General features: G+C 31.5%; 1 protein-coding gene across 1 annotated transcript; it reads left to right on the top strand.

The window, feature by feature from the left end:
• Window positions 1-4,620: 4,620 nt before the first annotated feature.
• LOC143047702 (alpha-ketoglutarate-dependent dioxygenase alkB homolog 3-like) lies at window positions 4,621-18,116 on the top strand. The gene is made up of 7 exons (XM_076220910.1): window positions 4,621-4,898; window positions 7,223-7,257; window positions 7,863-7,910; window positions 8,942-9,134; window positions 11,000-11,209; window positions 11,617-11,712; window positions 14,885-18,116. Exons 1-7 carry the CDS (start codon window positions 4,725-4,727, stop codon window positions 14,957-14,959), a joined length of 831 nt encoding a protein of 276 aa, XP_076077025.1. The 5' UTR covers window positions 4,621-4,724; the 3' UTR covers window positions 14,960-18,116.
• The last annotated feature ends 346 nt before the right edge of the window (window positions 18,117-18,462 follow it).

Genomic DNA, 18,462 nt, shown 5'->3' with positions numbered 1-18,462 from the left:
TATATATTGTTCTGTAATGCCACTGTCCCAGGTTAGGGGTAGTTGGGATCTCGCTAACTTGGCATGTTTAACCATGCCACATTCTGTATGTAACCGTGCAGTATGTGCCTGTCCCAATTAAGTTCAAGAGCCTGTAATTCAGTGTTTGTTGTTGTTTTGCTGTGTTACATATTTGTTTTTCGTTCATTATTTGTACATAACTTAGGTTTTCTCTTCTGAATTGTTTGCACTTGTCATTTCTGGACTTGTATCGAAAGGTAACTTGGGCGTGACTAAAATGTTTATGAATTAAACGACGTACACAATAAAGAAATCGTCTTCTTATAGAAAGACAATAACAATCAAAACCAAGGAGTAAATTTTAATAGTTAAATCATTTCCTTTGAAAAAAGTGCATTTGAAATTCAAGGAATACAAAAAGTGTTTAACTACCAAACTGCTGACCAGTTTAAGTATGAGAATCCTTCAAATGACTCTTGTACAAATATTTTATTTGACTCTGAACTTGAAATGCGCGATGACGAGGCAGGAGATGAACAATCGCCCAGTCATAGTATATCATATAATGAACAGTCGCCTTTTTTAGGCCATACTCGTGCGCCGAAAAGACACCTGCCACATATGAACTACTCTCCACCAAAGAAACCAATGTACCACCCTCCTCCGACAAGACAGAGAAATCAGAATCATGTTCGTCAATCAAATGTCCTTCGACAATACCAAGTGATCCCGAGATTTCAGAATCAGAGTCAACAATCTCACCTATCGAATCAGCCAAGAATTTAACTACACATATGTTAAATATTTTATTTTTTAACATTGAAGGACTGACCTCTAATTTAGTGTATCTTTATAAACTTATTAAAAGATCAGATATCATCTTACTTCAAGAGCACTGGCTCTATAGTCATGAGAAGGATAATTTGTATTCTAATTTTATAGATTTTAACTGTCATATTAAGTGTTTTGACGATGGAATTATTGATGATGTAGTTGATAGAAAACGTGCGCATGCTGGGGTCGCAATTTGCGTAAACAATAAATATAGTCCATATTTGGAGAAACTACCTGATGGAAGTAATAGAATTGCCGCAATACGTTTGAACTTTGAAGTACCTCTGGTGATTATTTCTGTATATTTACCTTCTCGTAGTATTAATTATAGTCGTGATGACTATCTTTCTGTATTAGACGAACTTATCGAAATTGTCACAAAATATAGAGACTCTGCTAATATTTTAATTGGTGGTGATATGAACGCCTCAATTTTCAGGAACCATCCTAGAGATAATGATTTTAAAAACTTTCTACGTAATAATAATCTACGTATTCCTGACAACTGTGTTGAGCGTAGTACATTTTATCATTTTAACAATCGTGATGAGTCACAAATTGACTATTTTATTCAGAATTTTGATATTATTAATACATACTGTACGTATAGCCGTGAATCAGCTAACACCTCTACTCATGATCCGATAATGGTATCAGTTATAACAAAAACGTCAGATAAACCAAATGCTATTCCAAAAAACAATCATTTGCAGCGTATTAACTGGAATAAGATTGATAAATGTGAATATCAGCGATTATTGGAATTAAACTTACAGTCAAAAGTAACTGAAATAGATAATCTATCAATTGAAAACTTTGATGAATTTGTGTTCTCTGCTTGTGAGATAATTACTCAAACTGCCGATTCGCTCCAACCTCCGAAAAGTAGAAAACGTGGGAAAAATAATAGATGCTGGACTCCGAATATGACTGAAATTTTAAACCGTAGTAAATATCATTATTGGATGTGGAGACAAGAGGGAACATCAGATAAACTAAGCATTCATTATCAACAAATGAGAATACTTAAAAAGAAACTTAGATCAGAACAAAGGAAAATAGAATCTGCTAAGAGACAGTCTAAATTTACTGAAATTATGTCGCTATCTGACAGAAATGATAAAAATTTCTATACTTTAATTAACAACCAGCGTAACTTGCGCTCTTCTGTGACATCTATTTTAAAATATGACAATAAAATAATAAATACTGAGGAAGAAATTTTAGATACCTGGGCTTCATATTACGAAAAGTTAGCTACCCCGGTCGATAACCCGGACTTTGATGATACATATAAACTTATTGTGGAACAGGACATAGCAGCCTTGACCGATACTTATACTAATAATAGAGATACTCTGGCCCCAGTCTCAGAAAAGGAGGTGGTACACATTATTAATTCACTTAAGAATGGAAAGGCACCTGATGCCTCTAGAGTAACTTGTGAACATTTAAAATTTGGTGGAAAAACTCTCTCTTATGTTTTAACATCTATTATATCATTCTCATTTTCAAATCATATTATTCCAACTGTATTTAAAAATGGACTTGCTTGTCCTGTTTTCAAGAAAAAGGGGAAACCGAAAGAGGATCCTGGTTCCTACAGGAAAATTACTATTACTAATCCCGTTGGGAAATTAACAGAAAAATTACATCTTGTCAGGAATAAGGACAATATTTCCAATATACAAAGTCCGTTACAGAAAGGGTTTACTCAAGGTGAAATACCGCTTGTTGCTGCGCTTATTCTTACTGAATTACATACTGAGGCTAAAGAGAATGGGAATCCACTAATTATTGCACTCACTGATGCTAAAAGTGCTTTCGATGTAGTTTGGCATGATGGTCTTCTTCGTGAAATGAATAAAGCTGGACTTTGTGGTGACAATTGGCTTCTCTTTAAGGACTGGTATAATGGGCTGAACTCTAATATCAAATGGCAAGGACAAACGTCCAGAACATTCCTGGAATCTCAAGGTGTCCGACAGGGTGGTGTCTGGTCCCCAACCGCTTATAAGATTTTCATAAACTCTCTTCTCACTACACTCGAAACCTATCGTTTAGGTTCTCATATTGGCTCAATCTACGTAGGAGTTCCGACAGTCGCAGATGATGTCACCTTAGTTTCAAACTGTCCATACGAAATACAGTCTATGTTAGATTTACAAACTTTTCATGCTAATAAATATCGTTATCTTATTAGTAGTCAAAAATCATGTGTATTAAACTATAGATGTGCTGACTCTTTCGATTGGTCTATTAACGGTGAAATTTTGGATACTCCGGAAAACGCAGTTCATCTCGGTATTAAACGTGATAAACTTTCCCGTTTAGGCACTAAAGAAGTTGTCCCTGGTCGCATTCAACTAGCCAGACAGACTGTCTACTCACTGATGGGTGCTGGACTTTATGGACTAAACGGAGTCAACCCTAAGGTTTCACTTCATCTTATCCGCTGCTACGTGATTCCCAGGCTTTTATATGGACTTGAGGTCATACTGCTTTCAAAAACAGACATTAGTAATCTTACAATATATTTTGTGAAACTTTTAAAACGTATTCAACATTTACCGGACCGTACAGCAAATGCTGCAGTTCTACTATTAATTGGACAAATTCCTATTGAAGCAGAAATCCACAAAAGAATCCTTGGTATTTTTAGAAACATTATTGATAATGATAACTCTGTCGAACGTGACTTAGCATTCCGTCAACTTGCAATGAAAACCGAGTCATCAAACAGCTGGTTTCGTAAAGTAGTTACAATTACAGAATTATATGATCTGCCGTCACCTCATGATCTACTTGTCAACCCTCCTTCAAAGTCAAAATGGAAAAAACTGGTTAACTCCTTAGTAAACTACTACTGGATAACTAAACTAAAATCTGAAGCGTCAGAAAAATCATCTTTAAACCTTTTAAACTATACTGATGCTGAATTTGGAAGCATTCATTCTATTTGGAATACTTGTGGATCTGAACCTTACTCTACCTTACGTGCTTGTATCAAATCTAAGTTAGCATGTAACACCTATACTCTTCAATGTGATAAGTCTAAATTTAGTAAACGACAAATTAGTGCAATCTGTCCGCTATGTGGAATTGAGGATGAGAACCGGTTACATTTTATCTTGAGATGCAGTAGTTTAGATAATGTGAGAAACAGTTTTATACAGAGTCTAAAAACTTTTATTAAAGATGTTGTAACTACTAAACTTTATGATGAACTATTTTGTTCCGAAATCAACACTTTACAGTTAATTATAGACTGCAGTGTATTTCATTTTCTGTCCAGAGGCGATGTTTTTAAAGTGGAATGTATTACTAGAGGACTATGTTTTAAGTTACATCAGGTGCGATCGAATTTATTGAGGTAGTACTAATAAATTAATATCAAACAGCTTAATGAATAAGTGTGCAAATGTGACAATTGATAATTTGAAATGGAGCAACGAACATTTTAGAGTCCAATGACTTGCGCTCCAGTTTCGGTCATGTATATATTCATGGGATGTATTTATTCTCGTGTGTAAATAGAGGTGGTGGTTAATGTGTATAAACAATCAATACTAGTGCATTGGATTAACTGACAATATATATACGTATGATATTCACACTGAAAAGTGGGTCGTCTGATATAGGCGGAACAGTACAGACTAAAGTAAAGTAAAGGTCCCCATCCAGACCATCAAAATGTCATTAGTTGGTTATGATGCGCTGTAGTTTTAACATTTAAGTTTGTTTAAGTTAAATTTATTTTGTTTCTGTAACAGTAAATTCTTATAAACCCTTTCATCTGCAAATAAAATGGCGGCGCCCATGGATACATCCGGTTGATGAGATAAACACAAAAATTATAAATATTTTCATTTTTTTTCTTACAATTCGAGATGAATACAGATCGCAAACGTCGATCCAGAGTTCAAGGTGGTTGGGCTGCACCATCAAATGTCAGATCTGACAGAAACAAACCCCAAGTTCCTCAAGCTCCAGCTTGGACTGGAAAAAATGTTGATCAAGTCCAACATACTGAAAAGAAATTTATGTTCCAAGAATCTGAAGAGGTATTAACGAAATGTAAAATGAGGACATATATAACACTTTATATTCAATAATATGAGGCAGGCATAACTTGTGAATGGGGACGAAGTCTGTATGTATTATTTTTTTAATTCAATCATGTTGATAAAAGAAACCGAAATACCGTACATAAAGTTCGTGATTTTGATTTCTGTTGTTAGGGAATTAGCTGTGACGTTCTTTAAGTTATAACGTCATATTCGATGTAAGCAAAAGAAACGCTTTCATCAGGTAACGTTTTTTCATATCAAACCATTATTAAAATTGAATTTGTATTGAGATCTAATCTTATATTTTACTAGACTGATAAATAAAATTTTTTTCAAAGTCTCATGCAAACAAGACAGATATCTGCGCAAAAGCGGAGAAAACCGGAACAGGAAGTAGATCTGAAAAAAAAATTAACGATTTTGAGTTCATTAGTAGAATGAAAAATTTGGGAAATTTTCCCGATTTTTTTTTTTTTTTTTTTTTTATTGATTTTTCAACCGTAATTGGGGACTTCGTCCCCATAATAATTTCTATGGGAAATGCAGGGTTTATTGTTAGGCTCTGATGAGAGGATTTTGGTCTTGTCACAAAAAATTCTTCCAGTACATCTAATAATAATATCATGATTATCTAATATGCATGATATGAGGCAGGAATTACCTGTGAATGGGGACGAAGTCTATGATTATTTTTTTTAAAAATCAACACTGTTAAAAAGAGAAACGGAAATACCGCAACGTTTCCAATTTTGGTTCTGTTGTTAGGGATATTAGTTGTGACGTTATTTAAGTTATGACGTCATATTCAATGTAAACAAAAAAACGCTGTCATCAGGTAACGTTTTTTTAATAACAAACATTTTTTTTTTTAATGAATTAGTATTAGTTCCTTTCTTAGACTGATAAATATACATTTTATTCAAAGTCTCATGTAAACAAGACCGGAAACTGAAGTAGATTTCTGCGCCGATCCGGAAATTCAAAAACGCGACAAAAAAAAAATTGAACGATTTTGAGTTCATTAGTACAATGAAAAATTCGGGAAATTTTCCCGATTTTTTTTTTTTTTTTTATTGAATTTTCTACTGTTATAGGGGACTTCGTCCCCATAATAACTTGCACTTTTGAGAAATGACTAGTTTTCCGTAACTTTTTTTTATATTTCGATGATGCAGTTGTCAATTACACATTAACTTGACTTGTTATGTCATAAATCTACTCATTTGCTACTGTTGAATAGGGTTCTTCATGGTTAGTTCTGCCATATTGGATATATATATATAGGGGGCAGATTTTTTAGAAAGAGGTGCAGATAGTATGAAAGTGTGGGAAATCTTATGCATGTTTCCAAGCAACTGCTCTGTTTTACACACCATTTTTACCTCTGTTATGAAAATCTGCCCCTATCCAATATGGCCGAACTAACCGTGAAGAGCCCTATTAGCTAATATGAGGCAGGCATTACCTTAGCCCTTTCACAGGTTATGCCCAAAAAAAAGTTAACGATTTTTATTTCATAAGTACATGTACATTGAAAATTTTGGGAAATTTTCTTGATGTTTTTTTTTTCATTATTTTTTTTATTGATTTTTCTACTGTAATATGGGACTCTGTCCCCTTATGAACACGAAGAAACATAGTTCATTTCAAATGACAAGGGACTTTGTCCCCTTATAATGCTTATGAACACGAAGAAACAAAGTTCATTTCAAATGGCAAGGGACTTCGTCCCCTTATGAACATGAAGAAACAAAGTTCATTTCAAATGACAAATGGATCAGACAAAAGTTTTACGACTCAGTAACATCTTCTCCATGTAAGACTAATTTATTTCTATTGTTGGAATCATTCATAAATGGCCTTCCAAGTTGGTTAGAATGGTATTCCCTTAATTATTTTATCTTTGTCCTCTGACACAGTGATTTTTACTTTGTGTCACTCAGGAGATACAGCTGTCTTTGAATGTCAGATTAAAAAAGGTACCTTATGATTTCAACTTTTGAACCGTATGGCAAATGCTTTTTACATTATTATATGTTGTTACAGATGACAAAATGGAGTTCTAGTGTGGTATTGACAATTTTCACATTTGTCATTTAGGAGTTATGGTTTGATTGATTGAAATTGGCACTTATTAATGTAATTAAAACCCTGCTTGCTGCATTTTAGACAGCCTCCTGTTTAAAGTGCCTTTACAATGGTATATTAGTTTTAATGCAAATTAATGCTGTGACATATTGATATTGAAGGATACACATGATACATGTAAATTAAGAATATTGTACTAAATAATTAGATGTGATTTCTTTTATTAACAGGAAGTCAGAGAGAAGCCAGTTGAAAAGGTTATAACGTAAGTACAGATAGTCACATTGTACTATATTGGAATATGCATGTAAATAGTTGGTGTTCATGACTGGCATGAGTCCTGGACTCATGAAAATCTGTCTTGACCCATCATGGCAAGACCAAAGATGCATTATTTTTTAAGATTGTAAAACATTTAGCACAAAAAGACACTGACGGTACCCTTATTTGAAAAATTCTAAAAAAATATCCAAAGTTTTTAATTGGTAAAATGAATGTATTGGTAAAAATGGTATAGTTTTTAGACAAAATTGAATATTATAGTTAATGTATGTCATAGTGTGAGGCAATATCACATACAGGTACACATACAAATTAAAGTGACCTGAAGGTGCAACCAATAACATACATTTTACTCAACAGCTCATTTCCACATTTATGCCATTAGCAGTCCACTCTTGAATTGTCAATTTAAAATTTAATTTAAATTTGAAACTTTTAAGTTAAAAAATACAAAAATGGAGAGACATGTACTCCATTTAGTTCCTCAGACATAGATGAGATATGTTGGATTTATTGTCCATTAAAAAGGGAGGATTATTCTGTAGTAAATACAAATAATTGTTATGAATTGGAATTTTCTATTTATAGGAAAGCTGGTGTATGTGATCTAAGTACAGAACCATCTGGAGTATCAAGGTATACACGATATTATAGATATTATGTACTTTTTAACCTCATTTAAACAGAAGGAAGCAGACCCATAAAGTTATCTCCTACTGTTAAATGATACATAATGAAATAAAAGTTCAGTTTCTTATTTTCTGAATTTGATTGGTACCAATTTTCTATATATATATATTTTTACAATTCAATTCTTTATTAACCAAATGTTTTACAACATATAGGTACATGTATAATCAATATATACTAAATATAGATTACAAAAATATACGATCATGACAAAAACAGACAGAAGTATCAAATACACAAAAAATAAATACATATAAATATAATTCAAAATAGCAAATATTTGTAACAAATGAATTACAAATCATCTTACTGAAAACAGTAATTTCTGAGCTTCAGTGCTCTAAATATATATTTTCCCAAGGATGTACATGTATTAAATTAGAAATTATATCCTATTGTTCCATTTTTGTCCATCAAGCTTAAATCATTCAGCAATACAAAGTTTTATATAATAATTAACCCTGAGTCTGCATGTATGATTTCAAGCTATATAGTTAAACACAATATATGTTTTAATGAACAACAAACAATAGCTTTTTTAGTTATTGCCCTTGTAACTTTGATAGATAAAATATGTGCAGGAGACATTGGAACTCTGTTCTTTGATTTAAATGTAATCATGTTTGGGTCCAAATCAGAAAATTGCTTTTGACACAGAATCCAAAAAGGAATCATTGAAGAGTGGCCTGATGGGTTATTTTCGTTCTTCACGATCGGCGCATTTTCGCTATCGTGATCGGTTTTTCTACAGATTTTTTTTTATATATTTTCGTTATCCGTGATCATGGAAATTTATTTTCTGTGAATCATGATTGACAATAAAAATCAACTTATGAATCGTGATGAGACCCCTCCATCAGGCCCCTCATTGAAATGGTAGACAATAATTGACAAAATAGTTTAGGTTTTGTTCTTGCATACCTTACAATTCATGTTGAACAATTTTTGTGAAACTTATATCTTCATGTATGTAACAGGATAAGATTCTTTCCAAATTTTCTGGATCCTGCTGAGGCTGATACAATTTACAATGACTTGTATCATGAAGTACCTTGGCGACAAAGGTCTGATTTTAAAAATGGAGAGTCATTTCTACAGCCACGACTAACAGCTTGGTACGGCGATTTTCCTTATTCTTACTCAGGTGTGAGACATGAAGCTAATGCTGAGGTAAGAATTAATTTCTGTGATTAAATTCACAGTGTTGAATAAAGCTTATATCGCTCATTCTCTAATTTTTTTGCAAGGACTTTAAATTCAGAAAATGTTGTGTGCATTTATTATTGCTCTTGCTAGACAATGGATTCAAATGTGACTTACTTATTGCAAATTCAGGAAATTCTGCACACAGATAATGCTGTCACAATTTATAGTGCTAGATTTAAATTTGTGACACCTTAGTATCTCTTAGCATTTTTCACATGAATAAAAATTGCAAAAATTCTGAAAATATAGTCACTTTAATTTTTTGCTGTGAAAAATATTTTATGCCCAGACATGAATGACTAGGTATTTAGATTCACCCTTGTATAAACATATATCTTGATAATGTGAGCACTGTGCTCTCTGCATTTAAAGAACCTATATACAAACTATACACAGGAATGATTCCACTATATAGTTTAGGGCCGCTTAGCGACCCTTAAATCAACCAGCGGCCCCAAAAAATTGTTTGTGAATACAAATTCCCAATGCAAGAAAATAAAATAAAAAACGGTTTTACTGGAAAAGTTTCCGTCACTATAATTTTTCATAGCTTGTTGTCAAAACGTTTTTTTTAAATCCGGATACTAAGAATGCTGACTACGATCGCATTTTATTACAGGCCCTTATTGAAAACCTTATTAACAACGAATAATTATGTCAACATGTGATAATGAATTTTAGCAGCCGGATTCAATTGATTAAAATTTTATGGGAGTATTTGATCTCGTAAAATTAGATCGCTCAGCAGGTTGATCAAAACATGCTTTGTGTCTAAATGGCTATCAAAGCAGACCTCGGCAAAGAGCAAATTCAAATTTTGATATAACATTGATGAATAATTTTAATGGGCGCCAAACTCGTAAAAGCAGATCGCTCAGCAGGGCTGTTATAGAAATTGATAAAAACTTGTTTTGTAAAAGAAAATATTTGATATTTTGGTCTATTTCATCAAAAGACAAAAGTTTGAGTTTGTTTGAAAATAATGTTGATGATAGCTCCATTCATAAAATACGATGTCATCATTATGGAACTGTTCAGAAAGTAATAAAAATGATCTAAGACACTTTTAAGGTTCACTAGTTCAATTGCCTTAAGTATCTTATCAATTAAGTAAATAAACTTTTGTAATTGCTTTTCTGAATTCGACAATTGGCCAGTTCAATAATCCATTTGAATCAAGGTAAATTTATAAAGATGACCTGTTGAAAAAATATCAAATGGATGATTTTTTTTCAGTGGTTAATATGGCAAGCCGTTTTGCTATTTAATTTAACTTCAAGATATCTCATCAACTTTATAAGATATCTTATATAGTTCATTAGATATATTATATAGTTAATTAGATATCTTCTATATTTTACGAGACATCTAATGTAATTTATGAGATATCTTATAAAGTATATATAAATATATAGATAAAAATCCCAATTGGGATAAAAATTCCCAATTTGATGTTCAAGGGACCCATTTGAAAACACATGGAATCATCCCTGTATACATGATTGGCCTATTGCAAGGGGATTTCTTTCACTATCCACCACACCCTAATGTTTCAGTGGTGGTCAAAATTTGTTCCTTTTATTCATTGCTGTTAGCTTACTTTACGGAAACTTCCTATTGTATTGTTAAATATAGTTATTATCCAAGTAATACTTGCCACTGGGCATTAAGGATGCATCAATCCAAAACTATCAAGTTTTGATGGTTAGAACACCTAAAAAATTAAGATTGATATATTGAAAATGAAATGTTTATAAATAAAAAGTAAGAAAAGAGGCAACACAGGGATAAACATGCTGAGAAATAATAAATATTCTGCTTCATTTCAGTGGCATTCAACCTTGAAAATGTTAAAGGACAGATTAGAGGAAGTAACAGGACTGCAATTTAATTCAATGTTAGCTAATATGTACCGTGATGGACATGATTCAGTGGCTTGGCATTCAGACGATGAGCGGTCATTAGGCCCTGAACCAACAATAGCTTCCTTATCCTTTGGTGATAGCAGAAATTTTGAGCTGAGAAAGAAGCCTGCTAGTGTATGTATATTTCTGATAGAGATAAGTATGAAATTAATATGTTTCTAGATTATAATGATGGTCTTGTTTCATTTCACAAACATTGTTATATGTACTATTTTATTTTATTGGTGAGTAGAAATGATCTACTACCCTTTGTTTAACAACTTCTTGAAGGCTAATACTTTCTACATTTTATCTAACTGCTTGAAAGAAAACTTCTCGTTAATTTATTTATTTTTGCTAAATTTTACTTTACAAATATTATAATGAAAGCATTCGTAATAAGACATGGATGTTATTTTCTCTGAATAACTTATTTATATTATACCATTGACTGCTAACTGAATATCATGCTGTACGATTGTTTCTTCTATAACAAAAAAGTATTAAAAAAAAGTACAATGTATGTCTATTTTATGTTATAGGGTTCAGATGACTACACCTATATGCAACATGCCAAAATACCTTTGACTCATGGTTCTTTGTTAATAATGGAAGGGGCAACACAGGCAGACTGGCAAGTAAGTACATGGGGAAATATGTGACAGATTACTGTGGATTCACTTATTTTTCGTTGTTATTGATTTTTGTGGATTGAGAAAGACTTGTTATTTCGTTGATATTTGATTTTTGTGATTTTGCCAATGTCTATGTGCAAGGAAATAGAAACTAACATTTAAATTAGTGGTTCACCTATTCCCATAAACCCACGTAAATTGGTATCCAACAAATAATAATTAATCTCCAGTATTAAATACTGGTATTTGTGCATGAAAAGGTTTGCACAAAAAATAAGTATGATAATGATGAAAATTAATATAGCATCCTATATAAACAAAGCAAAAACTCTAGGTAGTTATTATATAGTATTTAAAACAAATCAATGAGAAAAATATGAAATATGCAATTTACAGATGCAAAACTGAAATAAAATTATAACAAAAACGCCTACCAATAAAAAGGCCAATACAGAAATACATATTAAAAGAAATAATAAATTTAATAATTTTGTCATCTACAAATAATGTGACAAAGGTATAAACACTAAAAAGAAAAACCAAAATGTAAATACAAACACAAGTAAAATCCTGTTATTTTATTTTTAATTATGGATTGAAAAAAACTATATTGTTAAATTGAATTTCAACCTGAGATTTAAAAGACACAAAGTAAATACAAACACATGTAAAATCATGTTAAAACCAGGTGCTCCGCAGGGCGCAGCTTTATACGACCGCAGAGGTCGAACCCTGAACAGTTGGGGCAAGTATGGACAAAACATTCAAGCGTGATACAGCTCTGAATTTGGATTGTGATCAAATTTTTGACATTACATGGGTTTTTTTACACAAAACAAATGTCAAGATTTTACAAATCAATTAAAGATTTCTTCTTATTTAAATCTAAAATTAAATAGTTGACACAGCATAGGTTTCTGACACAGAATGAATGTGGTCTAATGAACTTAAAAGTTTTTTTTTGCCTTTGAGCAATTCACTATGCTGTTGAATATTAATCCTCTCAAAATAATGTTTGAAGAAATTTTCTTTTTATTTATGAAATCTGAAATGAGAAAAATTTAACCCCCTCCCCCTTTTTTCACATCCCCGTTTCCCTTTTTCCAAAACTGATATCAATTCAAATTTCTAATGGAGTTTGCAACAATAACTACTCTTTTAAATACATCATAAAATATTAAAATGTAAAATAAAGTGCTTGTTATCACTGAATGGTAAAGATTGGTTGGTAGTAAAAGTGAATATACATTGTTTATTGTATAAAACAATAAAAAAAACTTCATCAGCAACATTTTATATTGGCAAATTTCCAATGAAGTTATTAACATAAAGTTATTGGCAAATAAAAATAGAAAATGACATCATAGTCGTGTCTGGCAAATTTCCAACATACATTATCTAAAACATTTTAGATAAGATAAGGAAAAAAAGCTTCAGCAGCAACATTTTATATTGGCAAATTTCCAATGAAGTTATTTACATAAAGTTATTGGCAAATAAAAATAGAAAATGACATCATAGTCATGTCTGGCAAATTTCCAACATATATTATCAACTACTATTCTATACAAAGAAAGATAACTTCAATTGAAAATTAATTGCTATTGCACAATATTGTGCAATTAGATATTTCTTGCTATTGTGCAATACTGTGCAATTGAAAATTTCTTGCTATTGCACAATACTTGATATGGAATCCTGATTTGGACCAACTTGAAAACTGGGCCCATAATCAAAAATCAAAGTACATATTTAGATAAAGCATATCAAATAAGCCCAAGAATTTAATTTTTGTTAAAATCAAACTTAGTTTAATTTGGACCCTTTGGACCTTAATGTAGACCAATTTGAAAACTGGACCAAAAATTAAGAATCTACATACACAGTTAGATTTGGCATATCAAAGAACCCATTTATTCAATTTTTGAAGAAATCAAACAAAGTTTAATTTTGGACCCCCATTTGGACCAACTTGAAAACTAGGCCAATAATTAAAAATCTAAGTACATTTTTAAATTCAGCATATCAAAGAACCCCAAGGATTCAATTTTTGTTAAAATCAAACTAAGTTTAATTTTGGACCCTTTGGACCTTAATGTAGACCAATTTGAAAACGGGACCAAAAATTAAGAATCTACATACATAGTTAGATTCGGCATATCAAAGAACCCCAATTATTCAATTTTTGATGAAATCACACAAAGTTCAATTTTGGACCCTTTGGGCCCCTTATTCCTAAACTGTAAGGACCAAAACTCCCAAAATCAAACCCAACCTTCCTTTTATGGTCATAAACCTTGTGTTTAAATTTCATAGATTTCTATTTACTTATACTAAAGTTATGGTGCAAAAACCAAAAATAATGCTTAATAGGGCCCCTTTTTGGCCCCTAATTCATAAACTGTTGTGACCTCAACTCCAAAAATCAATCCCAACCTTCCTTTTGTGGTCATAAACCTTGTGCTAAAATTTCATTGATTTCTATTTACTTATACTAAAGTTATTGTGCGAAAACCAAGAATAATGCTTATTTGGGCCCTTTTTTGGCCCTTAATTCCTGAACTGTTGGAACCAAAACCCCCAAAATCAATCCCAACCTTCCTTTTGTGGTCATAAACCTTGTGTCAAAATTTCATAGATTTCTATTCACTTAAACTAAAGTTATAGTGCGAAAACCAAGAAAATGCTTATTTGGGCCCTTTTTGGCCCCTAATTCCTAAAATGTTGGGACCAAAACTCCCAAAATCAATACCAACCTTCCTTTTGTGGTCATAAACCTTGTGTTAAAATTTCATAGATTTCCATTCACTTTTACTAAAGTTAGAGTGCGAAAACTAAAAGTATTCGGACGCCGGACGACAACGACGCCGACGACGACGACGCCGACAACGACGACGACGACGACGACGCCGACGCCAACGTGATAGCAATATACGACGAAAAATTTTTCAAATTTTGCGGTCGTATAAAAATATTATAGATGGGGGGGAAATATACTGTAAAATTGAATTATAACCTGAGATTAAAAAGATGCTGTCTCTGGGAACTTGTTTGTTTCTTATTTAAAATGACCTGGAATTGTTGTTTAAATATGAATTATTACAAACAATGTTAGCTTTTAAACTCACTCAGATGTATGCTATTCTATTGAATGTTTTCTTTTTTCTTTTTATAGCATAGAATTCCTAGAGAATATCATGACAGAGGTCCAAGAATTAATTTGACATACAGAGTTATAATTCCTGAATGAATATTTTTATTTACCAATGTAATTATACTTGTTATAATCAGATTTTAAAAGTTAATGTGCTTTCATTTTATTTTATGTTCATTTTTGATATCCATTTTATATTAAACAATCAGTTATCTGTTATATTTTAAAATACATTTCAAGAAGGTTTTTTTATGTTTCTTTAATAATTCTTTCTATAAGCAGATCACAATTTTTGTTATTTACAATAATTTTCTCTCGTGCAACCATTTTGATGAAAAAATCTACTCAAGGTAGAAAAAAATAGTCACATCAAAATAATTGTTTTCTTTTTTAGAATAGAATTATTAAAAGCTTTTTTCCCTGTCTGACTTTGTGGAAGTAAAAAAAATGGTCAAGTCTAGAAAATCTAAAGGTTAAAAATTGAGTGATTTAAACATCTAAATACAGTAATCTACATAAGAGTATCAAAATATATGTCATAAACTTCCCTACCCACACTTTGATTCACTTGGTATAATAGATTTCTTTCTTATATGTAATTTTAATGGGTAGGTGTATTTATTTCATATGTTTTATTCATTGAAATGTAATTGATATGTATATGTCAAAATGCATTTGTTTTTATAGGATAATGAAAAGTAAAATGTATATATTTGTAAATTGTTAAAAATTGTATAAATAAAACATTTTGTGGTTGTGATAATAGTGCCAAAGTATAATATGTGAATTCAGAAATTATCACTTTGTATTATGTATTTAAATTATTACAAAGTTTAATTATTGTGAAAAGTTGGTTAGTATATAAATATAAGAAGTATGTTCAACTCATTTATATCAACTCAACATTTTGATTTTTATTGTTTGTATTCTAATAGAGCTAGCTCTTAGATCAAAATAAATTTTGTATTTTAAATGAGTGTCATTAACTCTCAATTATAAGTGCACATGATAATTTTCTTATTTTAAACCATTTCTCAGTTTTTATGTATTTACTGTTCTTGCTTTCTTATTTATTCTGTCATCAGAATTATTTTTTTTTGTTTAATATATGTGTTTGAGAAACAGGATTTGTTGAAGTTTTCATCCTTTATACTTATCAGCTTTAGAAAAACAAGAATTAATCCAAGTATTTTTAAATGATCATGCATATTTTAAATCAATGGAATGGTGGGCCAAAGATGGCTTTGATTAATTAAAAAAGATCTTTCTGGTAGGAAAGAACAAAATTATCAATGAGACATTCTTAAATACTTAAAAATTTGATCTTTTTCCTTTTAAGAAAAATAGATATTTTTTTTAAAACATGTTGGTTCTTAATTTGAAATTTTTTAAATCCTAATTCAAATTATTCCTACCTAGACTAATGGCTAGTTAACCAGCATATAACAAGAGGAAAATATATACCAAAAATCAAAGTTAGACATACAATCATGCCAAAAAAAATGAAGTTGTTTAATACAAAGTTGTGTTGTTGTCACATTAACTTAACACAAAGGACTCGTGTTCGTTTTTTATGTGAACTTTCTGAAATTTGTACTTAAGTTATGGTTCCCCCAATATTTAGGTTGTAAAAGAATTCTATTCTAATGCATTTATTAGCTCACCTGGCCCGAAGGGCCAAGTGAGCTTTTCCCATCACTTTGCGTCCGGCGTCGTCGTCTTTCGTCCGTCGTCGTTAACTTTTACAAAAATCTTCTCCTCTGAAACTACTGGGCCAAATTGAACCAAACTTGGCCACAATCATCATTGGGCTATATAGTTTAAAAAATGTGTGGCGTGACCCGGTCAACCAACCAAGATGGCCGCCACGGCTAAAAATAGAACATAGGGGTAAAATGCAGTTTTTGGCTTATAACTCAAAAACCAAAGCATTTAGAGGATATCTGACAGGGGGTAAATATGTTTATCAGGTCAAGATCTATCTGCCCTGAAATTTCCAGATGAATCGGTCAACCCTTTGTTTGGTTGCTGCCCCTGAATTGGTAATTTTGAGGAAATTTTGCTGTTTTTGGTTATTATCTTGATATTATTATAGATAGAGATAAACTGTAAACAGCAATAATGTTCATCAAAGTAAGATTTACAAATAAGTCAACATGACCGAAATGGTCAGTTGACCCCTTTAGGAGTTATTGCCCTTTATAGTCAATTTTTAACCATTTTTCGTAAATCTTAGTTATCTTTTACAAAAATCTTCTCTGAAACTACTGGGCCAAATTAATTCAAACTTGGCCACAATCATCTTTGAGGTACCTTGTTTGAAAAATGTGTCCGATGACCTGGCCATCCAACCAAGATGGCCACCATGGCTAAAAATAGAACAGGGGTAACATGTAGTTTTTTGCTTATAACTCTGAAACCCAAATCATTTAGAGGAAATCTGACAAGGAGTTAAATTGTAAATCAAGTCAATATATATCTGCCCTTAAATATTCAAATGAATTGGACAACCGGTTGTTGGGTTGCTGCCCTCCAATTGGTAATTTTTAAAGAAATTTTGCTGTTTTTGGTTATTATCTTGAATACTATTATAGATAGCGATAAACTGTAAACAGCGATAATGTTCATCAAAGTAAGATCTACAAATAAGTCCACATGACCTAAATGGTCAATTGACCCCTTAAGGAGTTATTGCCCTTTATAGTCAATTTTTAACAATTTTCATTAATTTGGTAAATTTATGTAAATTTTTACCAAATATTTTTCTCTGTTACTAATGGGCAAAGTTCATTATAGATATAATTGTAAGAAGCAAGAATGTTCAGTAAAGTAAGAACTTCAAACACATCACCATCACCAAAATACAATTTTGTCATGAATCCATTTGTGTCCTTTGTTTAATATGCACATAGACCAAGGTGAGCGACACAGGCTCTTTAGAGCCTCTAGTATTTATATGTGTAATTAGATCTGCATCTGGGAGAATGATGAATGTGATATATTTGAATGAAAAATGAAATATATATTGTTTATATGCAAAAGAATTTATGTGTATTTAAATGTTTATGTGGTCAGTTACGAAAAGTCATATATGTTAAAATCTGAATTTGACTTTTATTCTAGATTTACTTATAATGTTAAGGTGGAGGAATTTGCTGTGGAAACATGCTTTTATTATAATTTTGTTTTCATTGTGTTCTCTTCCCCTTGTTAGCCAAGTCTCTCTTTTTATAATAAAATGATTACATCTGAATGTATTTTTTTTAATGTCTGTGAAATGTGTCAAAATTTTAGTACCTAGATACATATACCATAATATCTATATTATTTCTCATGATATTTTTTTATTTGAATGTTGGCCAACAAACATTGTTTGGCTGAGTGATTTAGGCAATTGTTCAACATCAACCTTAAACATGTTAAAGATAACTTCAGCCTAAAACCACTCTTCAATCTTAGTTTGGTCATATACAAAAAGATGTTCTGGATCTACCAAATGTGATACTGTTTGACAGATATCTAAATATTTGTAAAGTTATGTCACTGCTAGATTTACATGTGCCTGTCAGGAGTCAGGATACCTCCTCCATGGTTGAGTT

The sequence above is a fragment of the Mytilus galloprovincialis genome, chromosome 10 (genome assembly GCF_965363235.1).
Source record: "Mytilus galloprovincialis chromosome 10, xbMytGall1.hap1.1, whole genome shotgun sequence".
NCBI classification, from domain to species: Eukaryota; Metazoa; Mollusca; class Bivalvia; order Mytilida; family Mytilidae; genus Mytilus; species Mytilus galloprovincialis.
This window is presented reverse-complemented; position numbering and strand designations above follow the sequence as displayed.

What these genes read in the sequence shown, in the direction of transcription:
- LOC143047702 (XM_076220910.1), top strand. Translation starts at nt 4,725, where the DNA reads ATGAATACAGATCGCAAACGTCGATCCAGAGTTCAAGGTGGTTGGGCT. An exon ending in TGTTCCAAGAATCTGAAGAG is followed by an intron (nt 4,899 to 7,222) that starts GTATTAACGAAA and finishes TTTTATTAACAG; the next exon opens with GAAGTCAGAGAGAAGCCAGT. An exon ending in GAACCATCTGGAGTATCAAG is followed by an intron (nt 7,911 to 8,941) that starts GTATACACGATA and finishes TGTATGTAACAG; the next exon opens with GATAAGATTCTTTCCAAATT.